The following is a 24540-nucleotide window of genomic DNA, read 5'->3' on the forward strand; positions in this document are numbered from 1 at the left end:
TGTGCCCCACTTACCCCGTGTGCTCTGGAATGTCGTCGTCACTCCGACCTATATAAAAATATTTTCAGTCAAATAATAATAGTGAAATTCTTCCGATGCAAGATCCCCGAAAAATGCCAAACCATCACTGGAGGTGCTAATTGGACCGTAGCACGAAATATTTTTCCTTTTTATTTGCCATGTTCCCATCGCGTCGCTGGGAATGGGTTAGCCATCGCGAATCAGTTGACTGGCGGTGGAAACTAGAGCTGCATCCAGTCTACGCAAATAGTAAAACAAGTTTCGAACAATGAGTAGTGTGTGGAATTTAAACCTCTTCGGGCTAATCCTGGTACTGTGCACTGTCCTCACCAAACTGGCGGCCGCCACCGATAACGCCACCGAAGAAGGACGTTTCTTCCTGTGGGGTAGACCGATCCTGATTGTTCCACCTACTTCGCCAACCCGTCATCAATTTATTGCCGGTATTGGTATCCCGCTTGCAGCACATGAATCACTCACCTTCGGGTGGGTTCTTAAGGCACAATACTTCCTACCGACCGAGGTGAACCAACTGAGGCCGAATTTTTGGGAAGGTTGGAACGATACTCGACGGTCACTGGAAAAACGAGACGTATCGTCTAACCAACACTTCGAGAATTACACAGTTGCAGAAGTCAAAATTAAGACAGAACAATTGCCCGAACCAAAATTGCCAAACGGCGAATATGATGACGATTCGGAGGACGATTATTTCGACGATGGCGATGAAAACTACTGGCGAGACGAGGAGGAAGAAAAACGAATCCAGGAGGCTAGTGAATGGTATCCACCACCCGCCACAGAGACTCCTGCTGACAGGGACGGTTATCAGGTTGAGAATTCCCGATGGACGACCTACAAGGTAATGGAAAAGATGGGCGAAAACTATGGCTTCGGAGGACGGGCTTGTATGCTGCGGAGTATTTGCGAAGCGGCCGCAGCCGAGTTTACACATACTGCTGGTGTGTTCTCCGAGCTATTTCACATCATTTTTACGTAAGTATTTAATCAATTAAAACTATTCTCCCTATTAAAGAAGCAATTGCAATACAGGCCATCTACTACATCGGAACCAATCTCGGAGCACAGTGACAATGAGTACTACCGGGCTGAACAACTGGGACGAGAAGGAGCCCCTTGTCATCAGGTGTTCAGTGAATGTAAAAATACGATTTTGGATGTATTTACTGGTGTACATGATCCAATTACCAATCATTTGACTGTTGCTCACGATCAGTTACAACATGCGATCATGAAACGATAATGAAATAGACTAATTTTTTTCCTTTTTGTGAGACTAAATTATGTTCGGCCCAAAATTTGAAGACAATCTTGTTGTAATAAAAGCTGAACTTCTTTTTTTGATAAATTCAACCCATATATTAAAATAAAAAAAGATTTTTAACAAACTATTTAATAGGCACACAAGAACGAGGCGTGGAGAGGAAAGAGCGGAAAATTAGGCCAGGGGGGCCATTGAAGCAACGCTTAAGAAGTTGTATACCGTTTCTTCTTATCCAAGCTGCGGATCCGCGGCTCGAACCAGACTATAATTAGTGCCAGTTATAATCAAATTCGAACCTACTCGTCCTCGCAGGTCCTGTGGATCACCGGTAGTGATGAATCTTTGAACTACAGCGGACTGAACGAAAGGAAAACACCATAACCCCCTTATTAAGCATGCGACGTACTTCAAAATCTGTCCAAACGGACGCGTTAAATCATTTGTAGACACAAATTGTGTCACTTTCCGCCACATCTGTCTTCCACGCTGAGCATTTGTGTATTACAGAGCATTTGTTTATCCCGAGGGCTTTTCCCTACTCCACAGAAAATAAACAGAAAAATAAACAGAAAATAGCAGAAATCTCACATCGACGTAGTTTACACCGATCTGAAGGCTGCGTTTGACCGCATAGATCATTGAATACTTTTACGGAAACTCTCCCGGCTCGGTGCATCTCGAGTGGTTAAGTTCCTACTTGAGCGATCGAACGCTACATGTACAGCTTAACTCATGTTTTTCCTCCGCATTCGTCAACAAATCGGGTGTACCTCAGGGCAGTAACATGGGCCCTGTTGTGAAACGGTCCCGGTTGTGAAACACCCGTAATTTTTAACGTTTTGATTATCCTAGTACTGTCAAGTTACTACCAACGGCTAGTCTCATAGTAATATAACTTTTGAGCAAATAACGGTCAAACTTCAACATTTACAATGTTTTGTAGGAAGTGTTTGAAAAAACACTCAAAAATTTTTTCGCATGTTTTGTCATTGATTATTTTGTTTATCAAATGGAATAAAAAAGGTCAGGTAAAGGCATATATGTAAGCTTAGTTTTGGACCTCTATTTCATCACACAGACAAATTTTAGGTGAAATAATTGACTCAAAAATTATTATAAATTTTTTTTGCCATATGGCCATCGCCCCGGTTATGAAACAGTCTAGTTCCCCGGTTGTGAAACATCTAGAAAATTAATTATTTTATTCTTCAATAATCATACGTTACTTCAATTGAGGTATTATGAGTCTTTATGGCAGCAGGATTCATTTAGGTTTAGCAAAAACTCGAATCCTTGAAACACATGTAACAGGCCAGTGCATTTTAAATGCGCCAATATGACTGCTTGCTTTTTTACATGGATTCATTGCGAATCAGAATTAGATGATTAAACGAAGAAATTGATTAATGATTTCGTGTTTTTAGTATTTTCCATGAACAAATGATTTTAGTTCGAAGGAAATTCGATATTTCTATATTTTTCTCTCTTTTCTAAAGATTTCCCGAGGTGTTTCACAACCGGGACACTTTTTTTTAGCCACAAAAACTTTGTTTTGAAATTTTGCTATAACTTTTGTGTTTTAAACAAAAACTATATACTTTCTTTGGCAAAACGATAGATACATGTTTAAGCTTTCCAATGCTTCAAAAAAATTTAAAATTGGATGATCCGATCAAAAGCTATGACCAAAAAACAAAACCTGTTTCATAACTGGGGACATTCCCCTAAATTAATATACGCAGACGAAAAGCTGCTGGATATTTTCGTTGACTGGTGTCGTAAGAACCGGTTCATCGCCTGCACGGCAAAGTGCCAGATTATGACATTCCACCGAATTGTCAGCCCAATATTGTTCGAGTACAACATTGAGGGTCATGTACTCAAGAGAGCTGATAAGGTCAACGACCTGAGCGTTGTTCTTGACCATAAGCTCAGTTTTAACGTTAATCGCTCGACTGTCATTTCCAAAGCAACCCGGCAGCTCGGTTTTATATCCAAAATCAGACGGGATTTTAAGGATCTATACTGTTTGAAGCTCTGTACTGTTCTCTGGTGAGACCGCTACTGGAAAATGCATGCCTGATTTGGTCTCCTTATCAACTCGCCTGGACATTGAGAGTTGAACGAGTGCAGAAGAGATTCATTCGCTTAGCACTACGTGATCTTCCTTGGCGTGATCCTGTGAACCTTCCGTCGTATCCTGATCGGTGTCGCCTCATCGGTCTTGATACCTTAGAACGACGCCGGAAAGTCCAACAGGCTGTATTTGTCGCTAAAGTGCTCAACGGAAAAATCGATTCACCGAACATTCTTTTGATGCATGGCTATCGTGCTCCTCAACGTTCTCTCCGTTCCACGGGATTACTGCAACCTATGGTGCACCGTACTGTATTTGGATTCAACGAAGCTATCGCTGCTTATATCCGTGCGTTTTCCTTGGTGAAACACTTGTTTGAATCCGGTGAATCCTCAAAAACATTTTATAATAAGGTAGTGGATCTGTCTGTCGAGGAATGCCAGCAGATATTGGCTGATAAGAACGCAGCGCGTACAAATGCTGCGTAGAGCCACCTGTCAGAATGTGGAGCGATACAAACAGAAGCGGAGGCAGCAAACCCGACTCTTCAAGGAGAAGAAGCGCCACCAAGAGGAGAAGGAGTGCGAAGAACTCGAACAGCTGTACCGCTTTCACGACACACGGAAGTTCTATCAGAGACTCAACGGATCTCGCAAAGGCTTCGTGCCGCGGGCCGAAATGTGCAGAGATAAAGAAGGAGGTATCTTGACTGACGACCGTGCAGTGATCGAAAAGTGGAAGCAGCACTACGATGAACACCTGAATGGCGTGCAGGCGGAAGACCATGATAGCGGAGGAAGTGGCCACATTGGTGCAGCAAGCGACGAAGATGTGCCACCCCCATCGATAAGGGAAGTTAAAGAAGCCATCCAGCGGCTGAAGAAGAACAAAGCAGCGGGAAAGGATGGCATTGGAGCGGAACTTATTAAAACGGGCCCGGACAAGTTGGCCGGCTGTCTACATCAATTGATTGTCAAGATTTGGGATACGGAACGACTACCGGAGGAGTGGAAAGACGGGGTTATCTGCCCTATCTACAAGAACGGTGATAATCTGAATTGTGAGAACTACCGAGCAATCACTATCCTGAATGCCGCCTACAAAGTGCTGTCCCAAGTCCTCTTTCATCGACTATCGCCAATAGCCAATAGATTTGTGGGAAGTTACCAGGCCGGCTTCATGGAGGGTCGGTCTACAACGGACCAAATCTTCACCCTGCAGCAGATCCTCCAGAAGTGCCGCGAATTCCGAGTCCCCACGCACCACCTGTTCATCGATTTCAAAGCCGCATATGATAGCGTAAACCGACAAGAGCTATGGAAAATTTTGGACGAAAACGGCTTTCCGGGTAAGCTTACTTATCATGGCTACGATGGATGGGATCCAGTGCTGTGTGAGAATCTCGGGTGGATTGTCGGACCCATTCGAATTTCGCAGGGAACTTCGACAAGGAGATGGTCTTTCTTGTCTGCTATTCAACATTGCGCTTGAAGGTGGTATAAGACGAGCGGCGTTCGAAATGCGGGGCACGATTATCAATAAATCCAGTCAATTTATCTGCTTTGCTGACGACGTGGATGCTGTCAGCAGAACATTTGAGGCGGTGGAAGATCAGTACACCAGACTGAAACTCGAAGCAGAGAAGATTGGATTGGATTGAAGATAAATACGTCTAAAACGAAGTATATGCTGGCTGGCTGGCAGGGAAGGAGGCACAGTGTTGTTGCGACACTGTAAGATGGCAGCCCCATCACGAAACTCGGTAGCTTGGGCCCTAGTACGGCTATCTATCCAAAACACTAAAAAGAGTCAGAAAAAATCTACTCAGAACATTCGGCATGAACAAAGGCGACGAAATAAAAATATGGAATGAAAACTTGGTACCTGGAACTGCAAATTTCGTTGGTGGCGACAGGGCGCTGCTCGATCAGCTAGAAAGTTTGGCATTGTGGCACTGCAGGAGATCTGTCGCAAAGGCGAGAAGGTGTGGACAAAATGAAGGATCGCGTTATGGACTGGAAAGCGATCAACGAGATGATGTGCGGGTTGAGGATAAAAGGCCGTTTCTTCAACTACACCATCATAAACGTGCATTGTCCACACAAAGGTAGACCCGACGACGAGAAGGAAGCGTTTTATGCGCAGCTGCTCACGACGGGACATCAAGATCGTCATCGGGGATATGAACGCACAGGTCGGCACTTCGGCAGGGAAACAAGTATAGACCGGTGATCGCATCCCATACCCACACACCGACACGAACGATAACGGCCAACGACGCATCAACTTTACAGTGTCCCGAGGCTTGGTGATCAGAAGCACATTCTTTCCCCACAAAAATATCCTCAATGCCACATGAAGATTACCTGACCAACGATCCAAATCGACTACATTCTCATCAAGCGCCGGTTTTTCTCGAACATCACCAACGTACGCTCCCTACGGAGTGCGGATATCGACTCGGATCAGTGCTTAGTAGCAATACATGTGCGCTCCAAACTATCGACGGTTTATACCTCGCGACAAAGCCGCCCTCCCCGGCTAAACATTCAGCAAAACAACCCACCAATTGCCGAAAACTACGCGCGTGCTAGATGAAGCTCTGGCTTCCTCTGTGGAGCTAGATGCTTCGACCCTCGAAAACGGATGGAGTATGATCCGCTCGACCGTCTTAGAGGCCGCAACCGCGGTGATAGGAGTGGAAACCTCGAGTACACGAAATGATGGGTTTGACGGGGAATACCAACAAGCGACAGAGAGGAAAAAAGAGCTTGGAAAAACTATCAAAGCATATCCACGACAGAGAAATTGGCCAAATATCGACAAGCGCGGAATGAGTTGACAGTTGATCCTGAGGAGGAAAAAGCGCCAGAAGGAGGACAGAGATCGCGAGGAGCTGGAACAATTATTCCGGACTAATGACACGCGCACGTTTTACAAGAAGGTGAACCCAACTCGTAAGAGCTACATACCTAAACCTGACATGTGTAGACACGAGGGAGGGTATCTAACCACAAACGAGCGAGCGCGAGGTGGTCGACAAGTGGAGGCAATCCCAAGTTTTATTACGTTCGTATAGTGGTTTTCATGACCAATTTCATAAAACCGCTAATAAAACTATGAGCTCCACCAGAACTTTCTGATGACCGCTATAAAACTGCTTTCTGACCAAGTGGCCCACTCCTCAGAATGTTTTCATAACCGCTATAAGAATCAGGTTCTAAGCTCAAGTAGTCGTATCACGCTCTGCTCAAAGCAGCAATAAAACCGATTAAGCTTTCGCTGCTTGACAACCTTCGCCATAATTTAAAAAAGCTTTTCGCTTTTCGCATTTCGCTTTTCGTATTTCGCTTTTCTGGCAAAAGCTAAATAAGTTCACTAGCTTTGTCAACTTGAAAATATATCCGTGAGAAAAAAAGTTTAGGTTTTACTGACATATCATTCTGAACGATTTGGTTTATAGCGAATAAAAGATCCCATAGAATATTTATTAAATTTTAAGCAATTTCTTTGGCTTGCAGGATGTGCGCATTTAATTTCATCGTGCATATTGAAATGATAGGTCGATAAAATGAGCGCGCCACTGAAATTTTGCAATTTTCGACAACTGGTTGTTTTAACAAATTGAAAATATTCAGTTAGTCAATCTCGATTTCTAGCAAAATCATTTTAGTTGCTTCGTCTGACAGGAAAACCGATTGATAATAACTTTTTTTCTGAAAAACACCTTACTTTGATGAATTGTAGTTTGCGAGCCAAAACAAAATACTAGAATATGGCAATATGGCTTCCCATAAAAAAATGATTTTGGTGTTAAACTTTGGTATTCTTCATAATAGCAGCAAAAAACTGTTTGGTCAGGGTGTTACCGTTTTAATAGCTCTATAAAACTAACAGATTTATTGCGGTTTGACAAGTAACCGCGATAAGATTAATTTTGATTGGTGAGCCATTTTGTATTGATACGCCACACGTATGGTAGGTTTGTAAGAGACATGGTGCAGCCAACAAGTTTTAACGTGGTAATACAAGCAACCACAATACATTTGCTTTATTAACAGTTTTATTATGGTTTTCTAGCTAGCTATAAGTGTGTTTGGACTCGTATCCTCTTGGTATTGCGCAATACCACAATAAAACCAGAGGTAATCATCAATACCGCAATAAAACCTTTATAAAATTCAAGTAAAACCAAGTGGCTTTAGAATTGTTACTTGGGATATTTCGATGAGCACCTCAACGGCGACATAGCAGATAGAGACGCAATGGAAGTTAACTTCGGTGCGCCTAAAAACGACAACAGCGTTCTGGCTCCCGATCTCGAAGAGATCCGGTGAGAAATTCATCAGCTGAAGAATAATGGAGCCGCCGGAAAGGACCAACTTCCGGCAGGGTTCTACAAAAATCGCCAAGAACCGGTAGCAACGCCACTTCATTGGATAATTTCTAGGGAGGAGCAGAAACTACTGGAGGAGTGGATGGAAGCTGTAGTCTGTCCCATGTATGTATGTATGTATGTATGTATGGGGACTACCACCTATCGCAGCAGAACAACTGTTCATAGCAATGGGCTTATCTGACAAGGGGAATTGTACAAACATAACCATTAGTCACGTTCACCAGGTCCTGTATGAAGGGCCAAAAGGGAATCGGTCGGCAACCAACGTCGCTTGCACGTACCAAGGGTGTTTAAGAATCTCCTTCCAGAAACTAGATCGCATGAGTCAATCGTTAACTTAAGTAAGCTCTCCCAATGCAGAATGACCCCAATAGGTGGGGAGAAGGGCCCGCTCATCATCCACAATGTGTTGTTAGCTGGGCCAAGGTTAACCTTAGGAAGTTGACCACTTCACTCTCCCTAAGCACACTGAAAAAACTGTAGTCTGTCCCATCTACAAAAAGGACGACCGGCTAGATTGCTGTAAATACCGCGCCATCACGTTGGTCAACCCGCCTACAAGGTGCTCTACCAGATTTTGTTGCGTCGTCTATCCCCAATAGCAAGAGAGTTCCTAGGGCAGTATGGGCTTGATGGGGGCACACGCTACTACGGGTAAATTTTGTACTCTCAGACAAATCCTCCAGAAATGTGTGGGGTGTACAACATACCTACGCATCAACTTTTCTTGGTTTTCGTGAGGGCTTACAATACAGCCCGCGCTATGGCGCTATGCCAGATAATGCACGTATGTTATTATGATAATGCACTGTATGTTATTCAATATCGCAACGTTAAAGGTGTGACAGCGAGGAGGGGAACAATCTTTTGCAAGATTAACCCAAGCCTTTGCAGACGACCTCGTCATCATTACTAGAAACCTTGGGATAGCGGAGACAATCAACGCCAGACTAAAAACGGTGGCTAGGAATTCAATGCGTCGAAAACCAAATGTATGGTAGAAAGAACTCCAGAGAAAGTAACGTTTGCCTCCCACAGACAGTGACTATCGATGGCGATGAACTGGAAGTGGCTGATGAGTTCGTATATTTGGGATCTCTGGTCTCTGGATCTCTGGCCGACAATAATACGAGTAAGGAGTTTCAACGACGCATTCAAGCTGGAAGTCGAGCCTACTTTCCCTCCGCAAGACACTTCGATCAAGGAGCATACGCCGCCGCACAAACCTGACGATGTACTTGACGAAAGTTGGGAGACTACGGTAGGCCAGCCACGTCGCAAGGATGCCGGTCAACTGAGCACCGAAATCCGTTTTCTTCATGATTTCTACAGCCACCCGGAATAGAGGGGACCAACATGCTAGATGACTCAAACGGGTTGAAACCGACTTGCGTCTATCGTGTTCGTGACGCACAACGAATTGGCGACGAGTAGCCCAGGACCGAGTACAGTGGTGAGGAATTCTTGATACGGCAAGAGCTGTATCGATTCCCTGCTGGTAGAAGTAAGTATGATAAACTCACAGACCATTTCCAAATATTTCGATCAGGATGACTGTTGTTTTGTATATTCACAAAGTCTGTCTGAAATTGACTGTTTCTGACAATGTTTGCTCCAATTCGGAGTCGCAATGTCATCAGTTTGTCCCGAGTGTGGAAATACTGAGGAAAGCGCTGACGAAAGTTGTTCTAGTTTGCCCTAAATTTATAGTCGAACGAAGGAAGATAGAATTTACCTAATTTTATTCATATGGTAGTAACATTCGAAATCAATTCATAAATTCCTAATGGACAGTGCTGATGGTATTTGGAGCAATCCGATTTGCCACCGTCAACTTCTGCTTCGTAGTACGAGTGAGCAATACTTTCATCCTCCGACGATGATGGACTAAAATCCAAAGTAAACTTTTGCCACTCAAAAATTAAATACATTGCATTCATTCGTTACCTAAATACGATATGGGTGAGATCCCCTAGCACTCCATTATGACGATGCACTGGTAGTTCCAATGTTTCACAAATGGCCTTATGTATACATCCGGTGCCATTATATCCGTACCTATTTGAAGATAAAAATGTAAAATACAGTCATATGTTAGGTTTAATTAGTTGCCAATCGCTCACATAGTCATCCTCTCTGCTATGATTTCGTACAGGAACCTCCGGTCGAATCTGGGAGTAGTTGCCATTCTCCGCTTTCGGTTGATAGCTTCGGAAACGTTGTACGCAGAATTTTTGAACATTGTATACCACAACCGGTACTGTGAAGCATTCGACGGTAAAACATAATTCATTTCGAAATTATGCGATAAATAAATGTTTCTTCCCGGTATCTCCAGCGGGATTGCAATGGCAATCAGAAACTAAAAAAGTATTACAAAAATCAAATTAATCGGTTCGGATATCATCAAATGATACCTACACCATTAGAGGTCCCCATTGGAAATTCGGAGACTGCCCGTTGCTGCCTATGTTGAGGAACCACTACAGTAAGATTGGCCGAGTAAGTTAAAATGCCTAGAAAAATTAACAAAGCTCCTATTCGAGTTACAAGAGCCATGGTATGCAACTAACTAACTTCAAACTTGCAAATTTATGTTGCTTAAGAATAGAAGCATAGCCTGGCAGGGTGCGAAATTCTTTATTTTAGCAAGATACATGTTTTATCTCATGCCATGTTAATACACCAGAGACGGTCAATGTGTTAATGAACCCAAGGATTGCAAGGGGGCTGTGCTGCGAAGCAACGAAGCAAAGCATGTGCTAATTAGAATAAAATAAAATGCATCTTACCGTACTACGCATATTCATTTTCTCAACAAACCTGTCCGGTGCAGCATGAACGTACTTCGAGTAACAGTAGCAGTAACCATCCTTGCAATGTTCGTTTCTACCGATCAAACTGACAAAGTTGACCACCGGCGTCAGAAACGATACCTGATATTTCCACGAGGAAACCCAACGCGTCACCAGCTTGTTGCCGGTTTCGGCATCCCGGTGGACATTGTGCTGGAATCCATCACCATCGGCTATGTCTTTAAAGCCGTATACTTTCTGCCGTGGAATTCATCCCATTGGGTGCCGCAGTTTCTTCGCCGTGACGAGGATGATCTGTTTGAACTTCCGCAACAGGAGGCGGAACTGCTACAGCAACAAACACCGCAAAGGAGAAACTTTGTAGAAAGAAACCCGTATCAAAACGAGCAGTCGGACGAGGAGCACAATTGGATTAACCGCGCTAGGTGGGCTGTATATCGAACCCTGGAAGCTATTGCAGATCAGTACGTCGTTGTTGTACATTTAATTTTTTTGAATTAACATTTCTTCTTTCTAACAGCAAAGGTTTCAACGGACGCCAGTGTTTGCTAAGAAGTATTTGCGAATCTGCAGAGGCCAAGTTTACCCATTCAAGTGGAATACTCGGGGAGTTATTGCACATCCTTCTCACGCCGTCCACAAGCGACGAGAACGCGGAAGAAGCGGACACACCAGCAGAGGAATACAAAAACGCTGAGAGATTGCCACAACGAACCAGTCCTCGTTTAAGTAAGTCGGTCTGTTCGGATATGTTCAAGGAGTGCCCAATTTCCTGGTTAAATCTGTTCTCCGGAGTAATTGGCGTAGGATAAAACTGTCTGAGGATGATTGAATGCAATGTCGTTTATATTAAGGTTATTTGTGTCATATCTTATTGGTACGTTACAGGCATTAAGAACTTACATTAAAAGTAATTGCAAACTTTTAAAGTTAGCTGGAGTTCAAAAATGTTGAATGTTGAAGCAGGCATTACATAGGATAAATAACATGTAACCACGCATTAAAACGAGAATAAGTTTAACATTCGACTTAAAAGCTAGGTTATTCATCTTTTGACTTATTGATAAGTTGTAGGTGTTAAAAGTTTATATCGAAAATTATTGCAAACTTTTTAGTTCGGCTGGTACTAAGAACTGTTGCAAACTTTGTCAAGAATAAATAGCAAATGGTTCAAAAATGTGGAATAAATTAAACAATAAATAGAATAAATAACACATAGCTACCCAGCAAAGCGATAATGAATGTAACGTACAACTTAAATCCTAAGTATTATGTGAAAGAGCTTCATATGTCGTCAAGTAGGTTTCTTCTGTTCCAGCGCTTAAAGTCGATTATAATGCATAATCTTCTTGACAATACTGGTTCCTGTTTTATTTGCCGGGCAATAAGCGCTGAAAAATAAAGAAAACAAGAATCGAAAAATACGTGTCAGTCAGTATCAGTCAGTATTTCTTTGAACGAATAAAACTTTTATATAAAAGCAACAGATTGAAACATGTATTTAACGCAACATTTTCTTTCGATATTCCGTCAGTTTGGAATACATGATAGATACAAAATCAAACAAACAAAATCAGTTGACAAAACTTTCTGTCAAAACACCATTTCAAGTTAAAACAAGCTTACATTCTCTAGGATCGAATCCCTTGATGTAGATTCTTTTCGGTAACGACTTAAGGTCTAATGTCATAGTAAAACGTACTTACTTCGTGTGTCCGTACACGTGACAGGTCGGACAATAATTCTTAAGCAAAACGGGACATGTAACTTGACCCTGCGGACCCTTCAGATTGTGAGATAGATACACTTCCCTAAAAATACACAAAAGAATTAGCATACAATGATTACAGAAACATAAGCAACTAAAGTAGCACTCACCCAATTTCCTTATTGCCCTTGCAGAAGCTGCAATACTTTACAGATATCTTCAGCGCATCCCACTGAGCTGACCAGTTCTCCTTATCATACTTATTGCAACAGTTCCGGATTGTCAAGAATGGCTCTTTTTCCACAGCATAGACGGGAAATATTTCCGACGGTGCATAATTGTGAGTAGACATTTCACGTAGAGCAGAACTTAAAACATTAGCCGGTTTTATTTTAGATCTTTCAGCGTGAAGCTGTTGAAGGTATTGTCCCCAGATATCGTTCTCATCCACCTCTTTTGTTCTCCAAACTATACGATTGGTTAGTTTGGAGCGAACCAACGTTCCTTCTCCAACATCCTTTCCTTCCTTGATGGCCGTAGTGATCATGTCAAGCGTTTCCTGGCTGATCGACATCGTGCACTGCAGGTTTTCTCTACGATTATTTACGATTGTAGATGCTGGTGCCTTCACGGATGATGGCAAACTGAGCTCCAACGTTGAGTGGTTATGAATGAAATTACCTTCTCATTCATAAATTCGCGCGCAAATCGGATGCGTTACCAGGAAATCGTGGAAAAAATAGCAGCGAACTTCCCAATTTATCAGCCAACAATGCACTATTCCAATAAGCAGCTGAAACATGACCTTTAAATTTGCGCCAATTGGATATTCGCACTGGAATACGGGAAAGGCATTGTTCAAATTTCGGCTCACCAGAACGCACACTGTTGCAGCAGCTTACACGCGAAATTAAAAAGGTTGATTTTCCTAAAACTATATATTTGCAGCGGCACAGTTCCAATCCCTTATTGCCACCCCATCGACATCTCTATATCGAGCTGCAGTAAACGTCAGCGACAGCATGTCCGGGGCTCAAAATTTGACAGCGGGCCCAAATCAGACTGCTGGCAGTTGAGTGAAACGCAGTGTTGAATTGCTATCTCATTTTCGCACACACGACTCGAGATGTTGGCGGCGAGAACATGGTTGTCTGCCATGGGCTTGCTTATTGCAGACACTCACAATCCGCACGTCCTTTCCACGTGAAAAATCATGTAAATTTCTTTAAGGAATGCCTGCGATTTAATCAAGCTATAATAAGCTATAATCAGAATAAACCTTTGCACGGTGCCTAACCTCAACTCTGGTTTGACGTTTTTGTGTGTTTTGTTTTGACTCCCTTTGTAACCTAATTTTATTGCTAGTGGGTTTATTACTTGTAATTCGTACCACTTGCTTGCGGAAACCGGAAATGCCCGACTTTTCAGAAGTAGGAAAATGATTGCAGTTCTGTACAACATATATTTTTGTCATTTCTGCAGTTTTTTGCTTCTGGATCTTGCGAATAAGTAATCAAAACAAACCCCACAACACTGTCAAACCTGGGACGAAAAAAACGCACTGACATCTGCGTGCAATGCTTTATACTAGCATACTCAATATTATATTGTGCTTTGCAGATGTACCTGGATTAATCCAGATTATTTTCTCTAATGCCAATGTATATGACAAAAAAGAAACAGCAACATTGCAGTTGTCACTCTTTCTCTTTCTCACTCACAGCATTCGCATTGTCGCACTTTTTGTGCCAGTCGCACTTTTAGACTGCGCCCAAGTAACATTTTTGTTGTATAATAGCTTATTAAACTATTGTACAGTTAATTCCCGTAGAATAAGGGCTTGATAACACAGAGAACAGATTAACAGGCTCGAAGGAAGTAATCGATTTTTTGTGTGTAAAATCTGTCGGTAGCGCCCTCCAGAAATAGTTTGCCAAACGCATTAAAAAATATTCATGTACCTTTATCAATATTTCTTTGTGCTGGAGTTACATAGCAGCGATGGCAGCGACATCAAGATTTAGTTTGCCACCACCCCATCGACATCTCTATATCGAGCTGCAGTAAACGTCAGCGACAGCATGTCCGGGGCTCAAAATTTGACAGCGGGCCCAAATCAGACTGCTGGCAGTTGAGTGAAACGCAGTGTTGAATTGCTATCTCATTTTCGCACACACGAGATGTTGGCGGCGAGAACATGGTTGTCTGCCATGGGCTTGTTTGCCACTTACTGCTCGAGGGGTGCTCTATTGAAGGATTACTCGCAGATTACATAAAAACCTTTTACACACTTTTTGTCAATTACCTGGTAGTCTGTTCTCTGTGTTGATAAGCTATTATACAACAAAAATGTTACTTGGGCGGTGTCCAGTAAGGTGCAAAATGCGGGATATTGAGCATACTCAATATTATATTGCGCGAAGGCGCATATCCCGTTGAGTATATTCAAAACTTTACATTTACTTCTTCCGTAGTTCCTTACGAGAACGGTAGCTAACACCCTTCTCGAATCAGGTGTGGGATGATATCTGAATCACACAGAGGTGATGTAGCGTGTTTTCTTAAACAGTCAGGTGTTTTATCAAGGACACAAACTTTGGTTTAAAAAAAACTAGAATTCATCAAAATGTGGTTTATGTGAAACGTGTTGTTCCATGATTTAGTTGCAAAGCTATGTATATCAGCTGAAATATCGCGACCTGAAATCTATACCTATAAAGAAGGATTTCTGTCTGTCTGTCTGTCTGTCTGTCTGTCTGTCTGTCTGTCTGTCTGTCTGTCTGTCTGTCTGTCTGTCTGTCCTGTGTTCCTTATAGAATCAAAAACTACTGAACCAATCGGCGTGAAAATTTGCATGTAGAGGTTTTTGGGGCCAGGAAAGGTTTTAGTGATGGTTAGAGACCCCTCCCCCCACTAAGAGGAGGGGCTCCCATACAAATGAAACACAAATTTCTGCATAACTCGAGAACTAATCAAGCAAATAGAACCAAATTTGGCATATGGGTGTTTTCGGTGACAAGAATTTATTCTAGGGTAATTTGAGACCCCTCCCCTCTTTATAAGGGGAATTATAACTCCTCTCCCCTTTAAGAGGGGGGGTTTCCATACAAATTTCCCCATAACTCGAGAACTAATCAAGCAAATGGAACCAAACTTGGCATGTGAAAGTTTTCGAGGGCAAGAAAATTTTCTATGTTGAATTAGGACCCCTCCTCACTTTAAGAGGGGGGGGCTCCTGTACACATGAAATACCAATTTCCTCATAACTCGAGAACTAATCAAGCAAATGGAACCAAATTTGGCATGTGTGTGTTTTTGGAGACAAAATTTTTTTCTATGATGAATTGGGACCCCTCCCCACTTTAAGTGGGGGGGGGGGGCTCCTATACAAACGAAATACAAATTTCCTTATAACTCGAGAGCTAATCCAGCAAATGGAACCAAATTTGGCATGTAGGTGTTTTTGGAGGCAAGAATTTTTTCTATGATGAATAAGAACCTCTCCCCACTTTAGGAGGGGGGGCTCCTATACAAATGAAATACAAATTTCCTCATAACTCGAGAACTAATCAAGCAAATAGAACCAAATTTGGCATGTGGGTGTTTTCGGTGACAAGAATTTATTCTATGGTAAATTGAGACCCCTCTCTCCTTTAAGATCCCCCCACATACAAATGAAACACAAATCTATACCTATAAAGAAGGATTTCTGTCTCTCTGTCTGTCTGTCTGTCTGTCTGTCTGTCTGTCTGTCCTGTGTTCCTTATAGAATCAAAAACTACTGAACCAATCGGCGTGAAAATTTGCATATAGAGTTTTTTGGGGCCAGGAAAGATTTTAGTGATGGTTAGAGACCCCTCCCCCCACTAAGAGGGGGGGCTCCCATACAAATGAAACACAAATTTCTGCATAACTCGAGAACTAATCAAGCAAATAGAACCAAATTTGGCATGTGGGTGTTTTCGGTGACAAGAATTTATTCTAGGGTAATTTGAGACCCCTCCCCTCTTTATAAGGGGAATTATAACTCCTCTCCCCTTTAAGAGGGGGGGTTTCCATACAAATTTCCTCATAACTCGAGAACTAATCAAGCAAATGGAACCAAATTTGGCATGTGAAGGTTTTCGAGGGCAAGAAAATTTTCTACGGTGAATTAGAACTCCTCCCCACTCTAAGAGGGGGGGCTCCTGTACAAATGAAATACAAATTTCCTCCTAACTCGAGAACTAATCAAGCAAATAGAACAACATTTGGCATGTGGGTGTTTTTTTTGGTGACAAGAATTTATTCTATGGTGAATTGAGACCCCTCCCCTCTTTATAAGAGGAATTATAACTCCTCTCCCCTTTAAGAGGGGGGCTTCCATACAAATTTCCTCATAACTCGAGAACTAATCAAGCAAATGCAACCAAATTTGGCATGTGAAGGTTTTCGAGAGCAAGAAAATTTTCTATGGTGAATTAGGACCCCTCCCCACTTTAAGAGGAGGGGCTCCTGTACAAATGAAATACAAATTTCCTCATAACTCGAGAACTAATCAAGCGAATTGAACCAAATTTGGCATATGTGTGTTTTTGGAGACAATTTTTTTTCAATGATGAATTGGGACCCCTCCCCACTTTAGGAGGGGGGGTCCTATACAAACGAAATACAAATTTCCTCATAACTCGAGAACTAATCTAGCAAATGGAACCAAATTTGGCGTGTAGGTGTTTTTGGAGGCAAGAATTTATTCTGTGATGAATTAGGACCTCTTCCCACATTAGGATGGGGGGCTCCAATACAAATGAAATACAAATTTCCCCATAACTCGAGAACTAATCAAGCAAATAGAACCAAATCCGGCATGTGGAGGTTTTTGGAGGCAAAAATATTTTCTACGGTGAATTAGGATCCTTCCACATTTCAAGAGGGGGGGCTTCTACACAAATGAAATACAAATTTCCTCATAATTCGAGAACTAATCAAGCAAATGGAACCATATTTGGCATGTGGGTGTTTTTGGAGGCAACCATTTTTCCCATTATGAATTAGTACTTCTTACCTTTTTAGGAGGGGGGGGGGCTCCCATTTAAACGAAATACAAATTTGCTCATAACTTTAGAACTAATCAAGCAAATGGAACCAAATGTGGCATGTGAGAGTTTTAGATGGCAGAATTTTTTTTCTGTGGTGTATTACGACCCCTTTCCCTTATAAGAGGGTGGGCTCCCATACAAATGAAATACAAATTTCCTTATAATTTGAGTACTAATCAAGCAAATGGAACCAAATTTAGCATGTAGGAGATTTTTGAGTCTTGAATTTATTTTATGATAGTTAGAGACCTCTCACCCCTGTGGTAGGGGGATATGGACTCTCATACAAATAAAACAGAAATTTTTGCGAAACTCAAAAACTAATCCAACTCGAGAAATTCGAGACTCTTCCATAAAACATTAATCAATAACAAGACCACAAAAACTATCTATAGTAACACTAGATCATTCAGGACGAGCCGGTCGCGAGTGTTGCCGGTGACCCGCCGTCGGAAGCGCCGCCCACTGGGGGGCTTGCAAAACTCGAGATAGTGACAAAGATCATCCGAGATTCATGATTTATGTACAACACAGGTTAATTTGTGGCAATACGAAGTTTGTCGGGTCAGCTAGTATCTCAATAAAAAGTAACATAAATATTGAAGTCTGAAAATTTAAGTTCTAACTTTAAGAATTTAGCAGAACTACCTAGGTAACCAATAAGCATTTCCAATGCAAGCCAATAAGCATTTAAGTTGCCTTAAATGCTACTTAAATGCTATTTTGGCAAAATATACGGCTACTTTACTGCTAGCCCTCTTATAGTGCTGACAATACTTATTTGTGGATGCCAATTTACAACAGTTATGCAGTCAAAAACCTGATAAACAACAACCTGCAGTATAAAACGCCAGGGATGCTAATAAACAACTGATTTACTGCTTATTTTAATGCTTATTGGTTACCTGGGTAGCTTTCGATATCTACTGCAAAGTATTTTAAAACTATTTTAATATTTTGAGGAACTGAGTCGCAAAAAAACCGTCGAAATTTCCAATATCCAAGACTTTGTGTTGCGTTGACTCGATCTCAAGCAAATAACTAATCCAAGAGTTTGTCCGATTTACTAAAACGAAGGGTGTTTTTGTAGTCGTGATCCGACGAGTGGTAGCGGATTAGACCGCAAGCGTCTGCCAGGTATAATGTAATTAATATTTTTTGCAATCATATAGCTTTATTTACCACTTGCTCTAAGTGTGTGTTCCAATTAAATTTACTGTCAAACACTCCAAGGTACTTGACGGTTTTTGAAAGTTTCAAAACTGTTCCTTTCAAGTTTAGAATATTGAATGAAAATTTTTACCTTCGCGTAAATGGTATGATTGTTGTTTTAATAGGATTCAATTAGCGATAATAGTATCAAATGTTCCTCGTACAATTTATGACTATATCATCGGCGAAGCCAATTATTTCGAAGCTAAGAGCTGTCAACTTTTGGAGAAGATCATCAACTATTAAAGACCACAGTAGAGGTGATATTACGCTTCCTTGTGGGCACCCTTTTACTACTCTTACACTGATAGTTGTGCTTCCAAGGTTAGCTGATATTTCTCTTTTTGATAGCATTTTACTGATCCAGTGGATGATGGAGGCTGACAAAGGGTGAACATGTGCATTCCATAACCTCTGTTCATTAACTTCTATTGCTATCTCCACGAGGTGCCGGCTGGGGTACGCAACTTCGGTTGTTGTATGCTAACAGGAAAGGGGGCACAGTGGCTCCCGCCCACATTAAGATGGCAGATCTGGATTATTGGCAACGACCTTTAGCATGAAAACACGGACACGAATCGGAACATGGAATATACTGACCCTTGCCCAGCAGGGTCCCAGTTGAGCCAACTTGCAAGGGAAGATAGCCGCCTGAAGCTTGAAATCCTGGGGCTGAGCGAGGTCCGCTGGCCGGGTACTGGCCAACACAGGACGTCATCCGGCCCAGTAAACCATTTGGTTTGTATATCTCGATTGCAACTGAGGTATACGAAATCATATCTGAACGAAAAAGTTATATTTCACGCCATATAAGAACATATATGTACCAAAGTGGAGGCGATATACGTGCGAAAATTTTGACAACTATTTGTAATTCTATTTTGCGCAGTTTTTATAACACGCAACTAAATACTCCTGAATATATGATATAGATATAATCAAATATTGCAATTGTCTATCCTGCTTTATAATTCACAGTCATGAATTGTATATGAAGACACGCACGACTGCAAAACAACTTATTGTTCACTTCGATTTGACATACTCTAATCATTATACAATTCCAATGTGAATTTGACATGAAAACGATTTAATGTGAACTTTCTATTACGATTTTGTGTTATCTGGGGGGCAAGTCTTGCTCTACTCTGGCATACGAGGTGAAAATGCCACTCGAGAAAGAGGAGTTGGATTCCTACTGAGCCCAGGGGCACATGCGGCCCTGATGAAGTGGGAACCAATAAATGAGCGAATAATCGTTGCCAGATTTAGAACACGGGTTAGGAACCTTACGGCAATCCAGTGCTATGCGCCAACAGATGCTGCCGACCTGCAGGAGAAAGAGAGTTTTTACAACCAGCTGAACAGTATGGTTGTGAAAATCCCGAAGGTGGACATCCAAATTCATATGGGCGACTTCAACGCAAAGATTGGCTCTAACAACGCGGACCTTGAACGCGTCATGGGACGCCATGGACTAGGAGAGATGAGCGAAAACGGGGAGCTGTTTACAGAATTCTGTGGTAATAACGACATGGTCATTGGTGGATCGCTCTTCCCCCATAGACCAGTACATAAAGTCACGTGGGTTTCCCGCGACGGCCGAACGGAAAACCAAATCGACCACATCTGAATCAGCCGGAAATGGAGAAGGAGCCTTCTTGATGTACGCAACAAACGCAGCGCTGATATTGCATCCGACCATCATCTTGTTATCGCTGAGATACGTCTGCGCGTCGCACATGTCCAACGAAGGGAGAAGAAAGTTGGGTGCCGTGCTTGTAGGCGGGACAAGAGAGCCTGGACTAACTCCCTAGCCGAACAAGGAGAAACCGCCGCCGCCAATGGTGATATCCGTTTGTTGTACGATATTTCTCGCCGCCTTAGTGTTGCCAAGATGAATGCAAAGATGCCGCTAAAGGACAGAGCTGGTCAGCTATTGACTGACCGTACAGAACAGCTTAAGCGATGGACTACATTTTGAACAACTCTTCCGAATTTCAAATGTCAGAGACCAACAAAACAGTTCGTCGAATAAATCGCGTGAACTCGGAGGCGCCATCGCTGGATGAAATTGTAGCAGCCATCAAGAGTATTAAATCCAATAGAGCGCCAGGGATAGATCGTATTTCAGCCGAAATGCTCAAAGCTGACCCATCTTTGTCAGCCCAGATGATGCATCAGCTTTTCAGCAATATGGAAACCGCAACTTTTCCGCTGGACTGGACTGGGCATATTGGTCAAAGTCCCTAAGAAAGGAGACCTAACGGAATGCGGTAACTGGCGAGGCATCACGTTGCTCTGTATTACCCAAGTAACCACGAAGCTGTATATCAATTCAATTGTAATGCTTTATAGTGCGCTACAAAGCATATCATATAATGTATTATTTTCTTACATGTACAATAAATGCAGTAATAAAGTGGAAAAGGGCCCCACTATTGTCAAATTAAAGCTGCATTATAATAGCAATTGCTAAAGCACCATTACGGCATGAATTAAACATCACTTCGCCTGCATTATCGACATATCGTTATTTTTAGCCTGTTTGCGAAAAAAATATAAAAACATCAATTCGGCCGGCGTGTCAAAAGACAAAAATAAATATATTTCATATTTATTTTTTAAGTCCGCTGGTTCTAGCAGCTTCTCAAGCTATGCGTTACTTCATTATTTACGACGAATGGATTTTTTTTGCATTTCAAATGTTACCTTTAATGAGACTTGAACCTGATGGGTGCGTGTATCCCTGCATGGTTCATTTGCTGGCGCCTTTGATATCTTAACCACAGCTGTTATAGATGAGTGGGTTGGAATTAGTCGTACTTAAATCGTCGTTCGTAGTTGATTTTAGAATTCAATTGGTTGAAAAAAGACAGCAGCAGTTAGGTGAAACAGAGTATGGAGTAGTGGCCGTAAATAAGCAAAAACGAAGTCAGGTATAAGCATTTTATTAACATTTACGGTACGTTTTAAAGATTTGTCCTAAAGCTTGTAAGCAACATATTGTAACATTATATACGCAAATAGTGTTTTTAATAATGCTAATTTACGATAATGCTTAAACGTATTAGCAATGTTTATACAAAAGTTTTAACCATGCGAATTGCTGATATACCGCTGTCTGGTATTAGCGATGCCGAGCTACAACCAATATGGGGTTATGCATTAATGCTTGTGGTTACTTGGGTACTCTCAAAGTACACTGTAAGGTAATCCTCAACCGGATCCAGGAGAAGATCGACGCTACTCTCCGGCGGCAGCATGCTGGATTCCGTGAATTAAAACGTCGCTTTTCCGTACGGAATAATATCCGGCGCAATTATTACCACAAGAAAAAATGACAGGTGGTTGCTTGCATTGGAGTTGTCAAAATTTCTTCGGTAAATAGCAAGATTTTTTCTTGAGCTGTTTTCTTTTCAGCAGCGTACCCCGCTTAAGGAAGGATATTAATGAAAATAATTTTCGGGAGAGAGGAAATTTGTTTCCCGGTTCCCACTAAACATAATTCGCGATTACGAAGTTGCTCATAATTGTTTGGTTTTTGTGCGAGGAAAAAAGAGAAGAAAGTATTTTTGTTTTTGTTTTCACGCAAGTTTTGACAACGCGACATATAGGATTTCGTGTGAGTGTGAACAGACTTAAAATCTCTTTTGGTATCGTAGTCGCAAGTTTTGACAACGCGACATAGGATTTCGTGTGAGTGCGAACAGGCTTAAAATCTCTTTTATGTCGAATTTGTTTATTCAATCCGGATTGGAACTGGATGAACTTTTTGTGTTCATTTGCTCCTATCTGACAGATAAAATTCATCCAGTTTCAACCCGGATTGAATAAACAAATTCGACATTAGTATCGTAGTCGCGAATACCTGCTTGTATTTAGATAACGCGCATTGGTTTTTGTGCGAGAAAAAAAGAGAAGGAAGTATTTTTGTTTTAGTTTTCACGCAAGTTTTGACAACGCGGCACAGGATTTCGTGGGAGTGCGAACAGGCTTAAAATCTCTTTTAGTATCGTAGTCACGGATGGATAGATAACGCAAGGGAATGCGCCATTAACGAGAGCAGCGAGTACAACATCGAACAATGAAAATCGATGTTTTGCTTTTTTCTTTTTTTTTCTTGCTATGTTACTGCTAGAGTGACTATATACAGAGTGGCGACAATGTCAAAATTGGAATGATAATTATCTGTCAGTGTCATTCCAATCGAGCAGACGACCTATCCAACGCGTATGCAGGAAAGAGAAAGAAAAGCCTTGAAAAAACCGCATTGCATACATTTGGGATGACTTGTCGCCACTCTGTATATAGTCACTCTAGTTACTGCCATTGAAATTTGACACTTTTGGAAGCGTTGACAGTTTTGGAAGCGCGATGTTATCCTCTGTCAAATACATAGCGAGGGATAGCACAGCGCATCTATAACGCGCATTGATGTTCCATAAAACATCTGGTGTAACAATTGGTTGCAGATAGGCTCCACCTCTTGCGCTTTTTCAATCACATAACAGTTCGATAATATACCACATTTGAATGTTTCAATTATAGTTGCGTAACCCTTCATGCAATAAATAGTGCTGCTTGGGTACTCTCCGGCGGCAGCATGCTGGATTCCGTGCTGGCCGATCATGTGTAGACCATATCACAACGCTCCGCATTATATTGGAGCAGATCAACGAATTCCAGTACTCTCTTCCGCTGGTGTTCGTTGACTTCGAAAAGGCGTTCGACCGACTCAACGAAAACATCTGGGGCGCACTTAGGCATAGAGGAGTTCCAGATAAACTAGTCCATCTCATCGAGGCTCAGTACGAGGCGTTCTCGTGCAAGGTTTTGCACGACGGCGTCTTGTCCGACTCCATAAGGGTTACTGGTGACGTGAGACAGGGCTGCATTTTATCACCGCTTCTGTTTCTCATCGTTATGGATGAGATATTAGTTGGAGCAATTGACAGTAGACCAAATCGAGGATTGCCTTGGAATCCCCTAACGACGGAGTAGCTAAATGACCTCGACCTAGCCGACGACATTGTCTTGCTCGCACAACGCCGAAACGATATGCAGAGCAAGTAAGATGACCTCTCCGAGAGCTCCCAGGCAGCAGGTCTCACAGTCAATGTAGCGAAAACTAAGTCTATGGTGGTGAACACTGACAATTCCGCCAACTTCACAGTAGCGGGACAGCAAGTTGAGCAGGTAGACGCCTTTCAATATCTTGGTAGCCAAACAACGCCCGATGGTGGTACCAAGACTGATATAGCCACACGGATCAGGAAGGCCAGGGGTGCCTTTGCAGGTCTGCGAAACATTTGGCGCTCAAACCAGATCACTCTACGTACGAAAACCCGAATATTTAATTCAAACGTTGAATCCGTACTGCTATATGCCTGCGAAACGTGGTGCGTCTCAGCGGAGACAACGCAAAAACTGCAGGTATTCATTAACCGTTGCCTGCGATACATTATTCGTGCCTGGTGGCCTGATAATTGGATATCCAATGAGGAACTCCATCATCGGTGTCATCAACGGCCGATAGCCACAAAAATTCGAGAACGTAGGTGGAAGTGGATCGGACACACCTTGAGGAAAGTCGCGAACGAGGTTTGCAGAGCAGTACTCGACTGGAATCCACAAGGACAGCGTAGAAGAGGTAGACCCAGAGGCTCATGGCGACGGAGCTTAGCCAACGACATCCGGGCTGTAGACGAGAACTTGTCCTGGCGACAGGTAAAAGCCATGGCGGGTAACCGTCAGCAGTGGATCTCTGTAGACGAGAACCTGTCCTGGCGACAGGTAAAAGCCATGGCGGGTAACCGTCAGCAGTGGATCTCTGATTTCATTCCTTTGTTCTGCCGGACCGGCGGACATGGACACATAAGTAAGTAAGTGTTTTTGAAGATTTGCCTTCTTGATAAGCAAATTGATGTTTACTTAAAGGATT

General features: G+C 42.3%; 4 protein-coding genes across 4 annotated transcripts; 2 read left to right on the forward strand and 2 right to left on the reverse strand.

The window, feature by feature from the left end:
* Positions 1-289: 289 nt before the first annotated feature.
* On the forward strand, positions 290-1285 carry LOC128739532 (uncharacterized). The gene is made up of 2 exons (XM_053835025.1): positions 290-1017; positions 1075-1285. Exons 1-2 carry the CDS (start codon positions 290-292, stop codon positions 1283-1285), a joined length of 939 nt encoding a protein of 312 aa, XP_053691000.1.
* An 8242-nt stretch (positions 1286-9527) lies between these two features.
* Positions 9528-10221, reverse strand: LOC128739533 (uncharacterized). The gene is made up of 4 exons (XM_053835026.1): positions 10204-10221; positions 9906-10144; positions 9730-9840; positions 9528-9669 (listed from the first exon to the last, which is right to left on the reverse strand). Exons 1-4 carry the CDS (start codon positions 10219-10221, stop codon positions 9528-9530), a joined length of 510 nt encoding a protein of 169 aa, XP_053691001.1.
* A 398-nt stretch (positions 10222-10619) lies between these two features.
* On the forward strand, positions 10620-11410 carry LOC128739534 (uncharacterized). Its single transcript, XM_053835028.1, has 2 exons — positions 10620-11062; positions 11119-11410. Exons 1-2 carry the CDS (start codon positions 10620-10622, stop codon positions 11408-11410), a joined length of 735 nt encoding a protein of 244 aa, XP_053691003.1.
* Positions 11411-11919: 509 nt separating this feature from the next.
* Positions 11920-12880, reverse strand: LOC128739535 (uncharacterized). The gene is made up of 3 exons (XM_053835029.1): positions 12477-12880; positions 12305-12409; positions 11920-11989 (listed from the first exon to the last, which is right to left on the reverse strand). Exons 1-3 carry the CDS (start codon positions 12878-12880, stop codon positions 11920-11922), a joined length of 579 nt encoding a protein of 192 aa, XP_053691004.1.
* Positions 12881-24540: the final 11660 nt, after the last annotated feature.

This window comes from Sabethes cyaneus, chromosome 3 (assembly GCF_943734655.1).
Source record: "Sabethes cyaneus chromosome 3, idSabCyanKW18_F2, whole genome shotgun sequence".
NCBI lineage: Eukaryota > Metazoa > Arthropoda > Insecta > Diptera > Culicidae > Sabethes > Sabethes cyaneus.